Below are 15,326 nucleotides of genomic sequence, written 5' to 3'. Positions count from 1 at the left end.
ATGATGGTGATGATGGTGGTGATGATAATGAAACCACTACGCCTATAGTACTTGCTACTAAATAGTAACAACTAACAACAATAAAAAGAAGGAGGGAGAGAAGGGGAAGTCAGGCAGTCTTAAGCATGTGCTTTAACTTTATAAGTACTGCCAAGAATGAATTAATTAAAGGTCCAGTTTACCTTTGGGAGCAGTGATTTCAAAAATGTTCAAGATATCACATTTAATGCATATGTGTAGGTCTGTTGTATCATAAAACATCCTACCATATGAAATATTTGCCATAAAACCTAAAATATAAGGAGATATCAGGATTTTTCTCAGTAAACCGTAACTGTATACGGTTTAGTCTGGAAACATTTTTATTATAACTATTGTTCACATTTTGTGTATTTAACAACACTTAACATCCATTATACGGATTCAAATTTTGACAGTGGTTGTTTCTATCCCTAACTCACATTTTAGAATTATTTTAAAGCACTAATGCTTTCATCTGCAAATGGTAAATTATGCCTTTAATACGAGGTGTATAAATTTGAATACACCAGTATGAGACGGGTACTGCAGAACATAGACCTACCCAAACATCAGCATTAGTTAATGTTCATAATGATTTCATTGATCAAATCAATCTACCTTGAAAAAGTTTTGTTTTGAGTTTTTGGTGGTAATTTTTTTTTTCTTCATTAGGGATATTCTCATATCTCTGTTATAACCAGCTCACTCGGGTAACAAGACTTACACCACATAATCCCCTCCCTTCACAACTTTGTGATAATTGTCGCTGCATTACTATTCTTAAGCCATGACTACGTTGCATGCTGCAGATTCTTCTACCTAAATAAAATACAAGAATGTCTTATTTACTTCTCATTCTTGTCCCATTTCTTCTACCTCCTCTAACTAAAGGGCTCGATCACACTTGAAACACTATCGATCATTAGTTGTTTGATATCGATCAAAGAACCGTGGATTATAGGTGAGGTCAAAGGTTGTGTTCTTCCATGTCCAGAAAATCTGTTTGCACGTCGGTGCCAGCATAAAATTGCCGTCGGTTTTAGTGACCCTGTTTCATTGTTTTCTGCAACTATGTTTCGTCAAATCACATGCAGAATAGCTGGCGCAGCAAGATCTGCAGTGCTACCGAAGCAGATGCACCAACCTCTCGGTAAGTTGACGAAAAATGGGGATTGTTTTACATGTTCTGCATCAAAAAATGCCGGTAGCCGGAATCTTCCATTGGCCTCCGAAAGTAGCGTACTGCACATTTCGCAGCGGCGTGCGGTGGCAATGAGACTCGCGCAGTCAGAGCAACAATGGTCCCAGCATGTAGATTTTTGTGTAGTGGAATTTGTTGAGACGGTCGTTCGCCGGGGCGGGTGTCGGTCGATCGTTTTTCAATCAAATCAATGTAGATTTCTATCTTTTAGTCTTATGAATATATGATCTTAATGAAAGTAGCCTAGAGGGTTAGACCTACTTACTTGAATTTATTATGAATATTGCTATTGAACTCATAAGCCCAGGTGCAGTCCCAGGATTGCCAAAGATTCCTCCAGACCATCATGACTCTCACCATGTCACTGAGACAGACAGACAGATTTTTTCTGTCAAAAGACTAGTGTAGATGTAGGCCTAGATCTGGTGTAGTAGGCCTATATAATAGTATTGCATTGGTTACTCTAGACCCTCTAGATACGTACGAACAGTTGATTCTTAATGTAACATTATCGTTAGGTCTAACTCTAGGATCTAACTTAATATTACAACACATAAAACCACTTAACTATACACAGCCCAGTCGCTGTACATGGTACGTCGCGACAGGGCTGTACGCGCGCGACCACCAATCACTAGGAGAGGCGACGTAATCGTACACGATAGCTTTGACTTTTGATACTTACGATCATTTTTGTCACCTCAAACTCATCGAGTATACTCTTCAATATTTACTCTACATCTGATGCTATATATATTCAAATGTACGTAATGAAACTTACCGAAATTGATCATCATATCCAGCATGTCCACACCGTACACAATCTTTCACGCCAGGCCAAGCTCAGATATCGGGTGGTCACGTGATGTGAATGCCCTTTCAAGCAGCGTACGCACGGTTACTAGTATAAGGTATACAGCTATAAACTGTACTGGGTTATTGTGTCGCAGACGCCAAGGTTTGTTCGACACTTTCAACGCACACGCGCTCGCTCTGGAGCACATCCGGTCACGCATGCGCATAAGTCAAGGCGCCATTTTGAATCCTGCAACGACGAAGCCCGGCGGTCAGGAATTGCGCCAGAAAGTGTCATTTATTTGTTCCACGGACTTATCGCAAGTGGTCTCCATGGACCCAGTGTGGCGAACTATTCTTCTGTAGCATTTAACGTGAGTAAAGTATTCTGTTTAAAGGAGAAAAGTATACATGTTCCTAAGTTTTGTAGTTGTGTTGAGGTTCCTCACTTCGAGGCTGCATGCCGTGCGTGTCAGACGCTGTTTTCGCATAGCGTAACAGTGTCTGGTCGGGCTAAAAACCACTATACCCTGATCAATCATCATACTGTAGAAAAAATTGGTCATCTGTTAGTGGATGCTAATTAAGTCACAGACACAGTGTACTTTTGCACCTCCTCGTCAATTGATCTCAAAACATGCACAAAGTCACTCTAAAAATATCCAACAAACATGAATGAATATTCGCATCTGAGAGACCGAAGTCCAATACTATAGAAATGGAATTTTTGCCATTATGACACTTTTACATTTGTCATAATATGTCAATCACACTCGCAGCTAGTTTGCTCTGCAATAATTGCGTTGCACAGTGCACAGGAGCAGATGGCGCAGCATGGTATCCAAAAATAAGTTCACGGCACAGTAGCGAGTACAGCAATTTAAATGTAGCGATCTCATACTTCAAGTTCAAAGCAATCGATATCACAGCAAGTTCTTGTATGGTATCTTTAAAAAAAAAATAAAACTGTTTTACCGCCTTTATTCAGCTTGTACCTAGTCTTGCAGTTTGAGTAGCGATTGATTTGGGTTGTCGTTCATGCTGTGTGTGTATGTGTGTGTGTGGGTGTTGGCGTGTGTGAGGGTGCATGTGTGAATCAAATCTGGATTGTGAAAAATGTGGTTATACGACAAGGATGAAAGAATATGAAGAGGAAGAATAAGAAAAGAGGGACCAGGAAATGAATGAAAAGATACTAAAAAGGTAAACCAGGAAAAAATGAAACAAAAGGTTTACTAAATAGAAAGTACACTTAAAATTTATTAAAAACAAAAAATAATGGAAGGAAAGAAAGACAAGAAACTTTCTTTATAAAGGAAAGCAAGGGAAAGATGGATATGTTTGGAAAGAAAAGCAGAAAGAGAATTAAAGATTGGAAACGAAAAGCACTAAGTACAATAATAAAATTAGAGATGAATCCAAAACTGGATGAAAGCAAAGATGAACAGGAAGGAATGAAAGAATTATTTAGGTTGAAAAGGATATAAGGAAAAGGATATTGTACATCAGAATGAAACATAAGGATATGGGAGAGTAAAAAAGGAAAGGTAGATGGAAGAAAAGATAACCCATGAAGGAAACAATGAATAATAGGCAGAAAGTAAGGTTGCATAGGAAATTGAGAAAGTTAGACAAGAGGAGACCCACAAAGAAATGATTAATAGGAAGTAAAGGGAAAGTTAGGAGTACCTGAAAGTGAAGAAGAAAAGATAGAAAAGAAAGAGCAAGATAAGAGGCTGCACGCATGCACGCTCAACTGTTTTGTATAGAAGCTACAACCACTACCGCAAGACTAGGCTGACGAAAAGGGAAAAATATTGTAAGCTTTTCAAAGACACCATAGAAAAAGCCACTGTGATTGCTACATTCAGGTCAAATGATGAGCATATTGGTACTGTTCTGATTGCTTGTGTACAGAGCAGAATGTCAAGTGATCACCAAGATTTTCTGACACTTGTAAAAGTGTTAAAAATTAACTTCTATTCGACTTTGGAGATACTCAGAGGCAATTTGTTTAGGTTACTGAATAATTATGGTGAGTTTGTGCATGTTTCAAAATGATTTGACGAGGAGGTGCAAAAGTACACTAGCGCTAATTAGTGTAGCAGCTCAACTTTTCTCTGTTTCTCTCCATCGCTCTCTCCCTCACTCTCTTACTCTTTCTCTGGGTCACTAACCATCTCTGCTTGTTTCGCTTTGTCCTCGATCACTTTCCTTATCATGTAATATTATGTCAGCAAACTGTAATTTTGCGAGCCCCCACTCGCCAAAGTGTCCGGCTGCAATATTATGGTGGACATGGCAATTCCTAGTATTTTAAGCCAGGGGACATGACAAATTCTCTCTCTCTCGGGTTTGTCAACAGACACCGCGCACCGCCTGATACTCACTCGACTTCTGAGGCTGCCACTGTATAAATAAGGCAGCCTATGAATAATCTGCAAAGAGGGTGATTGCTCTCAGCACTGATTTTTTTTTCTTTTCTGTTTTTCCTGTGTTTGATTGACAAAGGCACCCTCTTGTATTAAACTGCATACAGAGGGGTGAGCCACATCATATATCCCTGCTAATATTGTACACATACAGTATATTATGATATTCATGTAAATACCGACTGCTGAGTTTTGTAAAACAGTTACCGGTACTTACTCAATGACTCGCCCAATTTCCAAGTGAACAGCTTCAAATAAAACCTCCGAATTGCAATGTACAACTTTCGTTTCTTATGTACGTATACAAGTATGTAGGTTTCCTCTGACTTTGAGTCGGAAGAAGGTTTTGCTGTTGAGTGTGTACCTGCAGTACAAGAACAATATACCACACACACATTGTTCATCACTAAAAAAGATGTCTAACAGAGGTTCTATTACTTCTACCGTATTCACCAGTGATATGGCCGCAACAGCGGATAAGCCGCCCGCATCCCAATTTTGGTGATGAAAAGCAGGGGAAAAAAATAAATCTGAGGGATTTGTTCTTATCAAAAGCTTCATTACTTTTCTACATTATTTTTATAAGGAAACCTTGTTATTTCAACATGTTTCCAGAAGTTTCCCAACAATACTTTTTCATGTTTGTTTCATCTTAAGTTTTTCCCACTGCTGCAAACCGTGTGTCAGGATTTTGAATGACATTTCTGTGTGTAGGACCCTAATGTGAAGAATGACTGAGCATGTGTCTTTAAATTCGCGAATAGCACCTGACTCGCGAAATTCGCGAAAATAAAAATGTCAGGAATTATTCGGCGTATACAGTATTCAATAGCCAAGTATTGCATGAGGTAGTGGCTGGATTGTGCTATTGTGTGATATGTGCAGGATTGCAATCACCAATTGGGCTATGCACATCAACTTGCAATTGCTGTTCTTTCTTTTTGAGACTTTTTTTATGCCTCCGCCAACGAAGTGGCTGGAGGCATTATGTTTTCGGGTCGTCCGTCCGTCCGTACGTCCGTACGTCCATCCCATTTTGTTTTTGTCGATATCTCAAGAACCGTGAGGTGGTTTTGCATCAAACTTGGTATGAGGGTATATCCTGGGGGATGATACTTTGTTTGGATTTTAGGGTCACAGGGTCAAAGGTCAAAGGTCACAGGTTATTTTGTGAAAAAAAGGTTGAAATTTCATGTTTTTCTCCATATCTCGCAAATGGTTCAAGGTATCTTCATGGAACTTAGTATATATGCATGTACCGATGGGCAGTGATTATCTAGGGAAGTTGGGGGTCATGGGTCAGAGGTCAAGGGGTCAAAGGTCAAGGTCAACTCCTCAAAATATCACTGCTTTCCTTATATTTATGCAATGCCTGAAGGATTTTTTTTTTTTAACTTGATGTATGCATGTATAACCCAATATATATTATGTGGGAAGTTTCTTGCCAAAAGGTAAAAGGTCAAAGGTCAAGTGAAAGTGCTAAATTGCACTTCTTCCTCCATATCTCAAAAGTAACTCAAGGTACATGAAACTTACATATTTATGCATGTTCTACCTAACAGTGATTCTCTTTGGAACTGTGAGGTCAAAGGTCAAAGGCCAGGTTTAGATAATACTATTTTACCATTTGATACTGAAATTATACTTTTTCTCAATACCTTGAAAATTACTCAATGCATAAACTTATAAAAGGGTCAAAAGTCAAGTAAAAATCATCAGTTCCCCCAAATACCTGAACTCTGACGTTTTAATCATTCATCCAATTAAACCTAGTTCTAGGAAAGTGAACATTCAGCACATTTGTGGCAAACCTGTCATTTTAATATTTTGCCAATTGTGTGAAACTTTCATCACACATTGTCAAGACATTGTACTATAGACCTATTAGGAGAACCATGCATTATGGCGGAGGCATACACCAGTCGCCGAAGCGACATTTCTAGTTTTTTAATGTCATCAGATAAGAATTGGCATCAGTGACATTTGTAAGTAGGTAATGAAAAAAAAAAAAATATTGTCACTTGATTGCAGAACATAGAATTGTTGTTAAGATTGATTAATTCAGTGGTTGATATCGCATTACTCATTGGCACATTGCATAGTCCCATACATGATTATGTGTGTTGGTTAGGCAGGTGATTCTCTTAGAAGACAATAATTTGCTTGTGCTGGCGTATAGGCCTCACCCCAACTTTACTACTTTATTTTTGTTACAAATAGTGCAGCCTCATCACCAGCGAATACAGCAAATAATATTTCAAAATTTGTATCCTACCCCACTTCCATAGAGCTGTGTAGATGGGATCGACTGCTGACATTTATTAGTAGTCTAGAGCCGAGGCATGGCAAGACTCCAAAGCCCTTTTTACACTTGTGTTTCTTAACCCGGACTTTCTCTGACCAAGGACTATCATTAGTCCCGTACCAATTTTTTCAGCTTTTTACACTGGCCAATTAGTCCCGTACTATCTCTTGTCCGGGGCTAAGGAGAAAACTGACCTTTTTACACTCGTATTTCTTAGCCCCAGACTTTCCAAACCACATGAATATTCATGATTATGCTGTGCACTGTACACGTACACGCACGCACCGGCAGCACTTGATTACCTCGTTTCTGATTGGTCAGTGGGGGTCGGACTTCGTCTCCGTCGCTTAGCCCCGGATTATTTTTTCGTTCTGTTTACACTCACTTGCTTGGCACCGCAATTGCGGTGCTAACCCTGCCATTTTGCAGGGCCAGATAGTACGGGATTATCGGTAGGGCTAGCCCACTTTGGCAAAAACGAGTGTAAACAGAAAGTGGGCTAAGGATAGTCCCGTACCAACGGTGGGGCTAAGGCCCCCCCCCCCCCCCCTTAGCCCCACCGTTGGTACGGGACTAAGCAAAAATTCACAAGTGTAAAAAGCCCTTGAGATGCCAGAGGTCACTACACTCACTAGTCTGGTCACTTTAGATTCTTGTGGATGCAAAGAAAAAAAAAAAAAAAAAAAAAAAAAAACTTCGCCAAGGATACTAAAGGAGGTTATGTTTTTGTCAGCATTGATACATCTGTCTGTCTGTTTGCAAATTCAAAATAACTCAAAATGTTGTAAATGGATTTGGTTGAAACTCACAGGAAAACTTGATAATGACACAATTAACAAATGATCTTAACTTAGTATTTTACAGTTCACATCAGATTTTCTTTTTTCTTTTTTTTTACGCATATACAGGATATATGTATGGAGGAAGGCTGCACTATAAACAAAATCATGAACTGCCCCAATATTTTTCCTTCACTTGTGCGATACCATCCCTGCAAATTTCAAAACAAGATATTTTGTATATTTCCCTATCTACTTCAATTTATTGAAATGTATTATTTTGCAGCTGCCACACAAGTCAGGGGTTACTCTGCCAAAGTTGAAGAAACCGACGAACAGTTTGATGCCAGATGGGAGGCCTACTTTGAACGAGCAGACATCGATGACTGGGAACTGCGCCGGGGTCTCAATGAGCTCCATGGTCATGACTTAGTGCCAGAACCAAAGATCGTGGCAGCCGCCCTGAGGGCGTGTCGCCGACTGAATGACCACGCCATGGCAATCCGTATCCTTGAAGCAGTCAAGGTTGGTTTACTCTGTGCTGTGACGCTGGCCACAGCAAAGCCATTGCAGAAAGAGACGAGAAATTATTTTTTTATGTAGTGTCTTGTGGACTAATAACTTATAGGCAATAAAGGTAAAGACAACATGATCGTTAATGACAGTGCCAGTTTATTTGATTTAGAATAGAATTGTAGATGTTTAATGGCAAAGTATGCTTATTCATATGTGAAGTTTCAATATTCATGCCTCTAGGTTTGGTGTGTACACAGTGATTTGGCTTTCAAATACCTGAAAATGATGTGTTCACCTCTGCAAGTTCATCTCTTACAGTAATTTAACAATTTCCAATGCAGGTTGCCATTAACAAACTCTCACTTGAGTATTTAAAGACAAGAAGGCAATTGTATGTTCATTACTTTGGCTGCTTACCTTTAAGTTTGAAGTTTGAAAGTGGGAAACCATACATAGCATGTTGTTTTCTAATGTCCTGCTTCATTATTTCACAGGACAAAGCTGGAGGCCACAAAAACATCTATCCATACGTCTTGCAGGAGATCGCACCCACACTCAAGGAGCTAGGCATCAGCACGCCAGAAGAGTTGGGCCTTGACAAACCAGAGGAAGACAAGATTCTATAGGTAAGGAGCTGATGAATATCAGACAGGTGTTCAAATGCTTCATTTAAACAAAAAGATCATTTGCTGTTCAAAACATAACTAAAGGACAAAGTAACGGAAGAAAACAAGCAATAATGTACTGCAGTATTGAATTGTATCACCATGAAAACATGCATTCTAGTGAGTAAGTTATGGGTACATGAGTATTTTGTGACCGTTATTTTGAATTTGACTTCTTTTTGTGTGTGTTTATTCTGTATTCTCTCAACAACAGTTAATAATGAAATTGCTCGGGGTCTCTCAAGTAACCGTCCTTGTCAAAATTCCGTAATTCCTTCAATTGATTTTATAAAGTTGGATGCAAGTGTGTATTGTAGTATCTGTGGAGAGCAAGAGTACTAGTAATTTCTCTCCTTTACGCCAGTACTCTTCAAAAATCTCTTTGCTAAAAGCTCTGTGTGTATCATGTGTTGTGTTTATTTCTTATACATGTAGTGTTGAGGGAAGTGAGAAGAGAAGTGAGGGCAAAGAATTCAAACTTCTTGTGGCATCCTGCATTAGTTGATACATTGTAGTAACATCATCATCCCAAGATTAAAGGACAAGTTCACCTTCATAGACTTGTGGATTGAGTGAATGCAGCAATATTAATAGAACACATCAGCAAAAGTTTGAGGAAAATCTGACAATCCGTTCAAAAGTTATGAATTCTTAAAGTTTCTGCTTAGTCACTGCTGGATGAGAAGGCTACTACAGTTTGTGATGTCACATGTGTACAACGATATAAAGAAAGTATAAGGAAAATACCAGATTTTTTCACTTTACTCACATAATAAAAGAACACTTGACTTCCCTCTTTCCGAAGGCAAGGGGGAATAATATTACCCTTAAAGGTACATGGTCCCAGTGGTTTAGTCAAATGCGTACGCGGGCGCACGGCGCAAGTTTCCTATAGAGACCTACGCTATCGACTCCTCTTTAGCGCTTACGCTGTGGGCCACTTCCCCGAGTCCAAAGAAGTCCGATTCACTGTAGTCAGTGGTCCGATCACAGTTTGGCTCATGATTCGGCTGAGGGGGATGACAGCTTTAGCAAACTTCTTTTGTGATGTTATAATAACAAGCTCATAATGCATGCACCCTGGCATTACTACAGACTGTGCAATGCACAGAGAAGACAACGAAGGCAACGTTACTTAGCAACACCTACGCACTTTACTCTTGATGACAGCTCAACTTCGGTAATTTTCGTATCAATGCTAACGGTGATCGGCAGTATCAACAGCGCCCTCTACACTACTGGGACTATGCACCTCTAACTTACGTCAGTGACGAGTCAAGGAAATATGCACTTTTCTCAAAAAGTAAAATTTTTTGAAATTCTCTTTATATTTTCCTTATATCGTTGTACGCATGTAACATCATACACTCTAGTAGTCTTGACATCCAGCAGTGACTGTGCAGATACTTAAAAAATTCATAACTTTTGAACGGATTGTCCGATTTTCCCCAAACTTTCACTGATGTGTTCTACAAATATTGCTGCATTCACTCAATCCACATGTATATGAAGGTGGACTTGTCCTTTTTTTGTTATTTTCATATTACAAAAACGATGCCCTCCAGTATTCACAATGCAGATCTCTGACACAAGAAGAATAGAAGATTTGTGTAACCTGGTGCTTTTTTAAAGTGCCTTTTGCCCTGTCATCCTCGATTTCTGCCGAAGTGCTGATGCCAACTTGTCACCCTTTATCTGTTAACATGAGAATTGTTCAGTGATAAAGAGAGTCTAAACAACTCTCCTCTCCCACTCTTCCTTCCTATTTCTTTCTGACCGTTTCTCTCTTTCCTCCACCTTCCCCACAGATACCCACCGAGCTTCAATGTTGCTGATATCTCTCAGGACTTGCAGCTCCGGCAAGATTATTTGAGATGTGTTTCATAGTGAAATAGAATTCACAGTGTGTTTTATGTATACAAGATTACAATCCAAGCATAATTATTCTTGTATTGTACAGCAGAAATTGATTCCAGGCAATTCCTGACAAAGTGATTGTGCAGGGAGTTGAATCTTTCAAATTTGATGGAAAGCGGGAATAGATATTTATGAAATTGTAAAAGGAAATATATGTGTGCAACTTTGAGTTACAACACTGCAGACTGCAAGTATACCAAACAGATTCTGTGTCACAAAACAGACTGAAGAGGCATGGGGAACAACCATGTACGGTTGTAAATTATCCAAAGTTTTAAATCCGAGAGTCAAGAAATGCACATATTTCGGTTTGTTTGTGTAGTGATGAACTGAACTTGATTTGATCTGTTTCTCTGTATAAATGTTTGCTCTTTTCTTGTGAAGACTGATGTGTCAGATACTGCAAGAAATTGTTGCCGTCAGAAAATACATTGAAATAAATGTGTGAAAAATAAACAGTGCCGCTGATGTCTTATTTCATATTGGTTCAAGTTATGAAGGGATAATTTGGTACATGAAATAGTAGCATGAAGGATTTATTAGGAAGAATGTATCAGGGAGAGAGAGTCACCAGGCATTGTATTGAAAAATCAGTAAAAGAAGAATCAGTATAATTTTGGCGATATTATGGAAGTACGTGTGATGTCCAAAGTTAATGTAATTACAGCATGTACATTATTATAGGGCACAACACAACTACATCGTTCGCCTCCATTATGTAGGCTCTGTGGTCAAGTGCCCGTGAATACTCTTGATCAGTACTCTGCACAAGTACCGAACAGCTAGTCTCCCATATTGATCTCAGAAGAAACAGATTATTCAAGAACCTGTTCCAAGATATTTGTAAGTTTTCTTTTCAAGACAGAAAGTCATGTCCTTCCAGCAAACAATAGACGTATCCTATTTTAATTCTGTGTTTACCCAACGCTGAACACTGGCACTGGACCGACGGTCCAAGACCGGTAAAAATCACTGTCGGACCAGCAAATTTTCAGATACTGCTAAATTTACTGGTTGGACATGGCAAGTAAAATGACAAAAATTACATTGTAGGGGTAAGTTGAAATTAAAGTACAGAACAAATGGAGTAAGGTTTTGACAAGTAGGGAAAATGTGTAATTGCACAGCGCCAACCTGCCAAAAAGGTAAGACTTGAAAGACATTAATGATTTTCAGAACAGAACCTTTTCATCTGAAGTGACAGTGCACCTAATTGACTAGTCTGGCATGAATTTGATAGCTTCAAATTGCGAGGCATAATAACACAGAGCATAAAAATTGCTTTACCAAACTTAAAAGTTGAGAGAGTGGTTTATGAAGCTGTTAAAAAAGTGTGGAACTGAGGGGTTGTGCATTTTTTTTTTATTGTGTGTATGTTATTGTTTCCATTCAATTAGCCAGCATTGTCAATCTTCATTACTTCATGAAATAACATTTCAGATGCCCTCATCTAGCAGACCTCCCAACCATACTGAATTTGGAGGAAAGAATCTGAATTTTGACCATTTCCAGCTCTTCTTTCAACAGGAGTTTCATATTTTTCTGGATAATTTTACTACACACTCCTCTGGGAACTGCTCTTTCTTTCCTACTTTTGAGCCAAAAGTTTCAGTCAGAAAGGTTGGGAGGTCTGCATCTAGGCTGAAAACATTCTGCACACAGATGGGACTGTGTTTGAAATGATTGCACAACATTCATCAAGTTCAATATCACTCTGCACATCTGTTGAGAAGAAAGTGGCAGAACACTCAGTCTTCATTCCACAACATTGCATCCAACAGTGATACTGTATAAGCTGTTATTTTCGCGTACAGATATTTTTGCGAATGAGGAGGTTATAGACATTTTTGCGAGATGTTGTTTCCGCGAATTGGTAATGACACTAACATTAATGCACCAAGGGCATTGAGACATATTCGCGTGTTGTTAAATATGCGATCCAACTGTGATTCGCGAAATTCGCAACAATTAAACCCTCGCAAAAATAAGAGCTTGTACAGTATTTAACATTACTTATAACTATGTGGCGATACAGTTTGTACCAGCTTTCTTTCCAACGTGTTGCCAACTTAACTGGGTGCAAAGACCTTACCTCTCTGTGCTTTATGGCATGTGCCCAGGAGTTTTGTATCCACCATACTCTGAAAGGACTACATAACAAAGAAGCAGATAATGAAGAAAAAAACAGGATTGTTTGTTGCTGGTGGTCTTTGCTTGTATTGATCATTTCATAATGCATGATGCAGATAGGTGTTGACAACCCCAGAATTCAAATTATCTATTGCAGAGATGTGATGGTTATGCATCATGTATAAGAGTATGTGGATTAGACACACCATAGTAGACAGAGGCCTCTGACTCAGCAGCGTTACAGTAAGTCAAATTGGCTTTGTGTAGCACAATTTCTCAAACAAACAAATATGTTCAGTGTACCGAAAAATATTTGGAAAACATACTGTTCGCTTTCCTCTGCCTAGACAGTGCGGTGCATAGACAAAATTTGTGTGTACAGTGTATTTCCATCGTAACCCACATGGTTACATAAGGAAATTTCCAATACATTATACAATGAAGTAAAATTCAGTGTCCAAAATTATCATCTAGATATCTTTATACCCATTATGTGTACTGATATGATGAAATTCCCATATAGCCAAAGAAAACTGCCGGTCCTGGTGACTTCATTATAACGGGAGTGACCTGTATTTACAACAAAAATACTTTTAGAACTCCTATCATTTCAGTACATTAAAGGACATATCCTCAAAGTCAGTTAAACAGTGATTAAGTCACGATGTGTGCAAGTACAACAACAAAATGTCTAGTGTCCATCAGTATTTTATTCTCCTTCCCCCTCTCACATCACCAAACACACACAAAGTGTGTATGAATTCACAATGCATGCAGCGCATTGATATTGAACTTTTATACCACTAATTATGATGCTCTGTGGATACTGCCGACCTTTGAAGTAACAAAGTAATCTTAAATGCACAAGTCAGTACCCCTCTTCAATCGCAACAATCTGTGCTTCCCAGTGCACATGCATTTTCAAAGCCTAACAAAGCCATAAACATGCACAGAGTCAACTGTCATTGTTTGAAACATATTCAGCAGCAAGCACACAGCATACTTAAATGTGTACATGTATGTACTGTCCAGATTTAGCAGTGCCATGGATTTTCTAGAGATGGGACAAAGTTACAATTTGATGCAAATTTCTTCCAGCAACGGGGCCTGAAAACTGGAGAATTTTGTAGATATCTATTCGTGTGTGTGTGTGTGTGTGTGTGTGTGTGTGTGTACACTTACCCATGGTGGAAGACGAGGACATACACATGAACTTTACATTTAAACTGAGGACACCCAGCAAACCGAGGACGTCCACGGTTCGCAGACCATTCCAAACGGTCTGCTTTTGCATTTAGGGGTACATGTACCTGTTTGTAGGTCCTCAATTAACATTACTGTAGTAAGTCCTCAGTTGTATGATAATACATGTATATGAACGAGTCCTTGGTTGACCAGATTCCTACTTACACACAGGTCCTCGGTTATGTGGTAAAATTCTTGTGGGTAAAACATGTCCTCGATTTCCACCATAGACGAGTATGTGTGTGTGTGTGTGTGCGTGTGTAAGTCTCCATGACTGTGCCCATGTTCATTTTTCATGATTTGCTGCATGTCCACTCACATACGTGAAATACATGAATTGCTTATCACTGCATTCATGTGTGGAGGTAGTCTTCCTTGTTCTATCACGGATCTCTCAGAGAAACTGCTTATACCCCCCCCCCCCAACACACACACACACACACACACTCACAAACAAACACATATACTCACATACACAGACAAGGTGCCTACTTTCTCTGACCGTTTTCTGTTGTGAATACAGCACAAGTAACACATATTCATCCCCAACATAACAAACATGAACCTCCTCCTGCGAGTTCCCTTTTGAATACCACATTCACTCTGCCTGTGGAATGTTGGTATATATTGTAATGCCTGGAATCCAGTTTGTATGGAATAGTTGTTGCCTTGGTCTGTCATGTCTTGAGCAATCCTCACGGCTATTGGGAACAACAGTCCTCTTAAAGGTATACATCACTTATGGTCCTACTAAGCTGCCATATTTTACTTTATCACAATTTAAACATAAAAAAATAACTGACATTGAAATACTGCTTTTTAGCTCACCTGAGCCAAAGGCTCAAGTGAGCTATTGCGATCGCCCTTCGTCCGGCGTCCGGCGTGCGTCGTCCGTCGTGCGTAAACTTTTACATTTTTATCTTCTTCTTGAAAACCCCAAGACCGATTTTCATCAAACTTGGCAGGTAGCATCCCTAGGGGGTTAGGAACTCAATTTGTTAAAATGGGCACCATGCCCCACCCAGGGGGCCCCCAGGGGGGCCCAAACCCCCCAAAATTAAGGAATCTGTAAAAATCTTCTTCTCTAGAACCAGAAGTGATAGAGCTAAGTTAATACTATGAGTTAGTACATTGATGACTGTAGTTTCAAGTTTGTTCATGGCAGAATCAGGGGTGCCCCCCTTGGGACCCAGGGGAGGGGGGTGGGGAGGGGTCCTAATGGGGCCTAAATTATACATTTTCATCTTCTTCTTGAGAACCCCATGACCAATTTTCACCAAACTTGGCAGGTAGCATCCCTAGGGGGTTAGGATCTCAATT

General features: G+C 39.4%; 1 protein-coding gene across 1 annotated transcript; it reads left to right on the top strand.

The window, feature by feature from the left end:
• The first annotated feature begins 985 nt into the window (after positions 1-985).
• LOC140230488 (cytochrome c oxidase subunit 5A, mitochondrial-like) lies at positions 986-11,087 on the top strand. Its single transcript, XM_072310643.1, has 4 exons — positions 986-1,171; positions 7,820-8,058; positions 8,544-8,675; positions 10,523-11,087. Exons 1-3 carry the CDS (start codon positions 1,093-1,095, stop codon positions 8,673-8,675), a joined length of 450 nt encoding a protein of 149 aa, XP_072166744.1. The 5' UTR covers positions 986-1,092; the 3' UTR covers positions 10,523-11,087.
• The last annotated feature ends 4,239 nt before the right edge of the window (positions 11,088-15,326 follow it).

This window comes from Diadema setosum, chromosome 7 (assembly GCF_964275005.1).
Source record: "Diadema setosum chromosome 7, eeDiaSeto1, whole genome shotgun sequence".
NCBI lineage: Eukaryota > Metazoa > Echinodermata > Echinoidea > Diadematoida > Diadematidae > Diadema > Diadema setosum.
The sequence above is the reverse complement of the archived record's forward strand: the minus strand, read 5'-3'. Positions and strand labels throughout refer to the sequence as shown.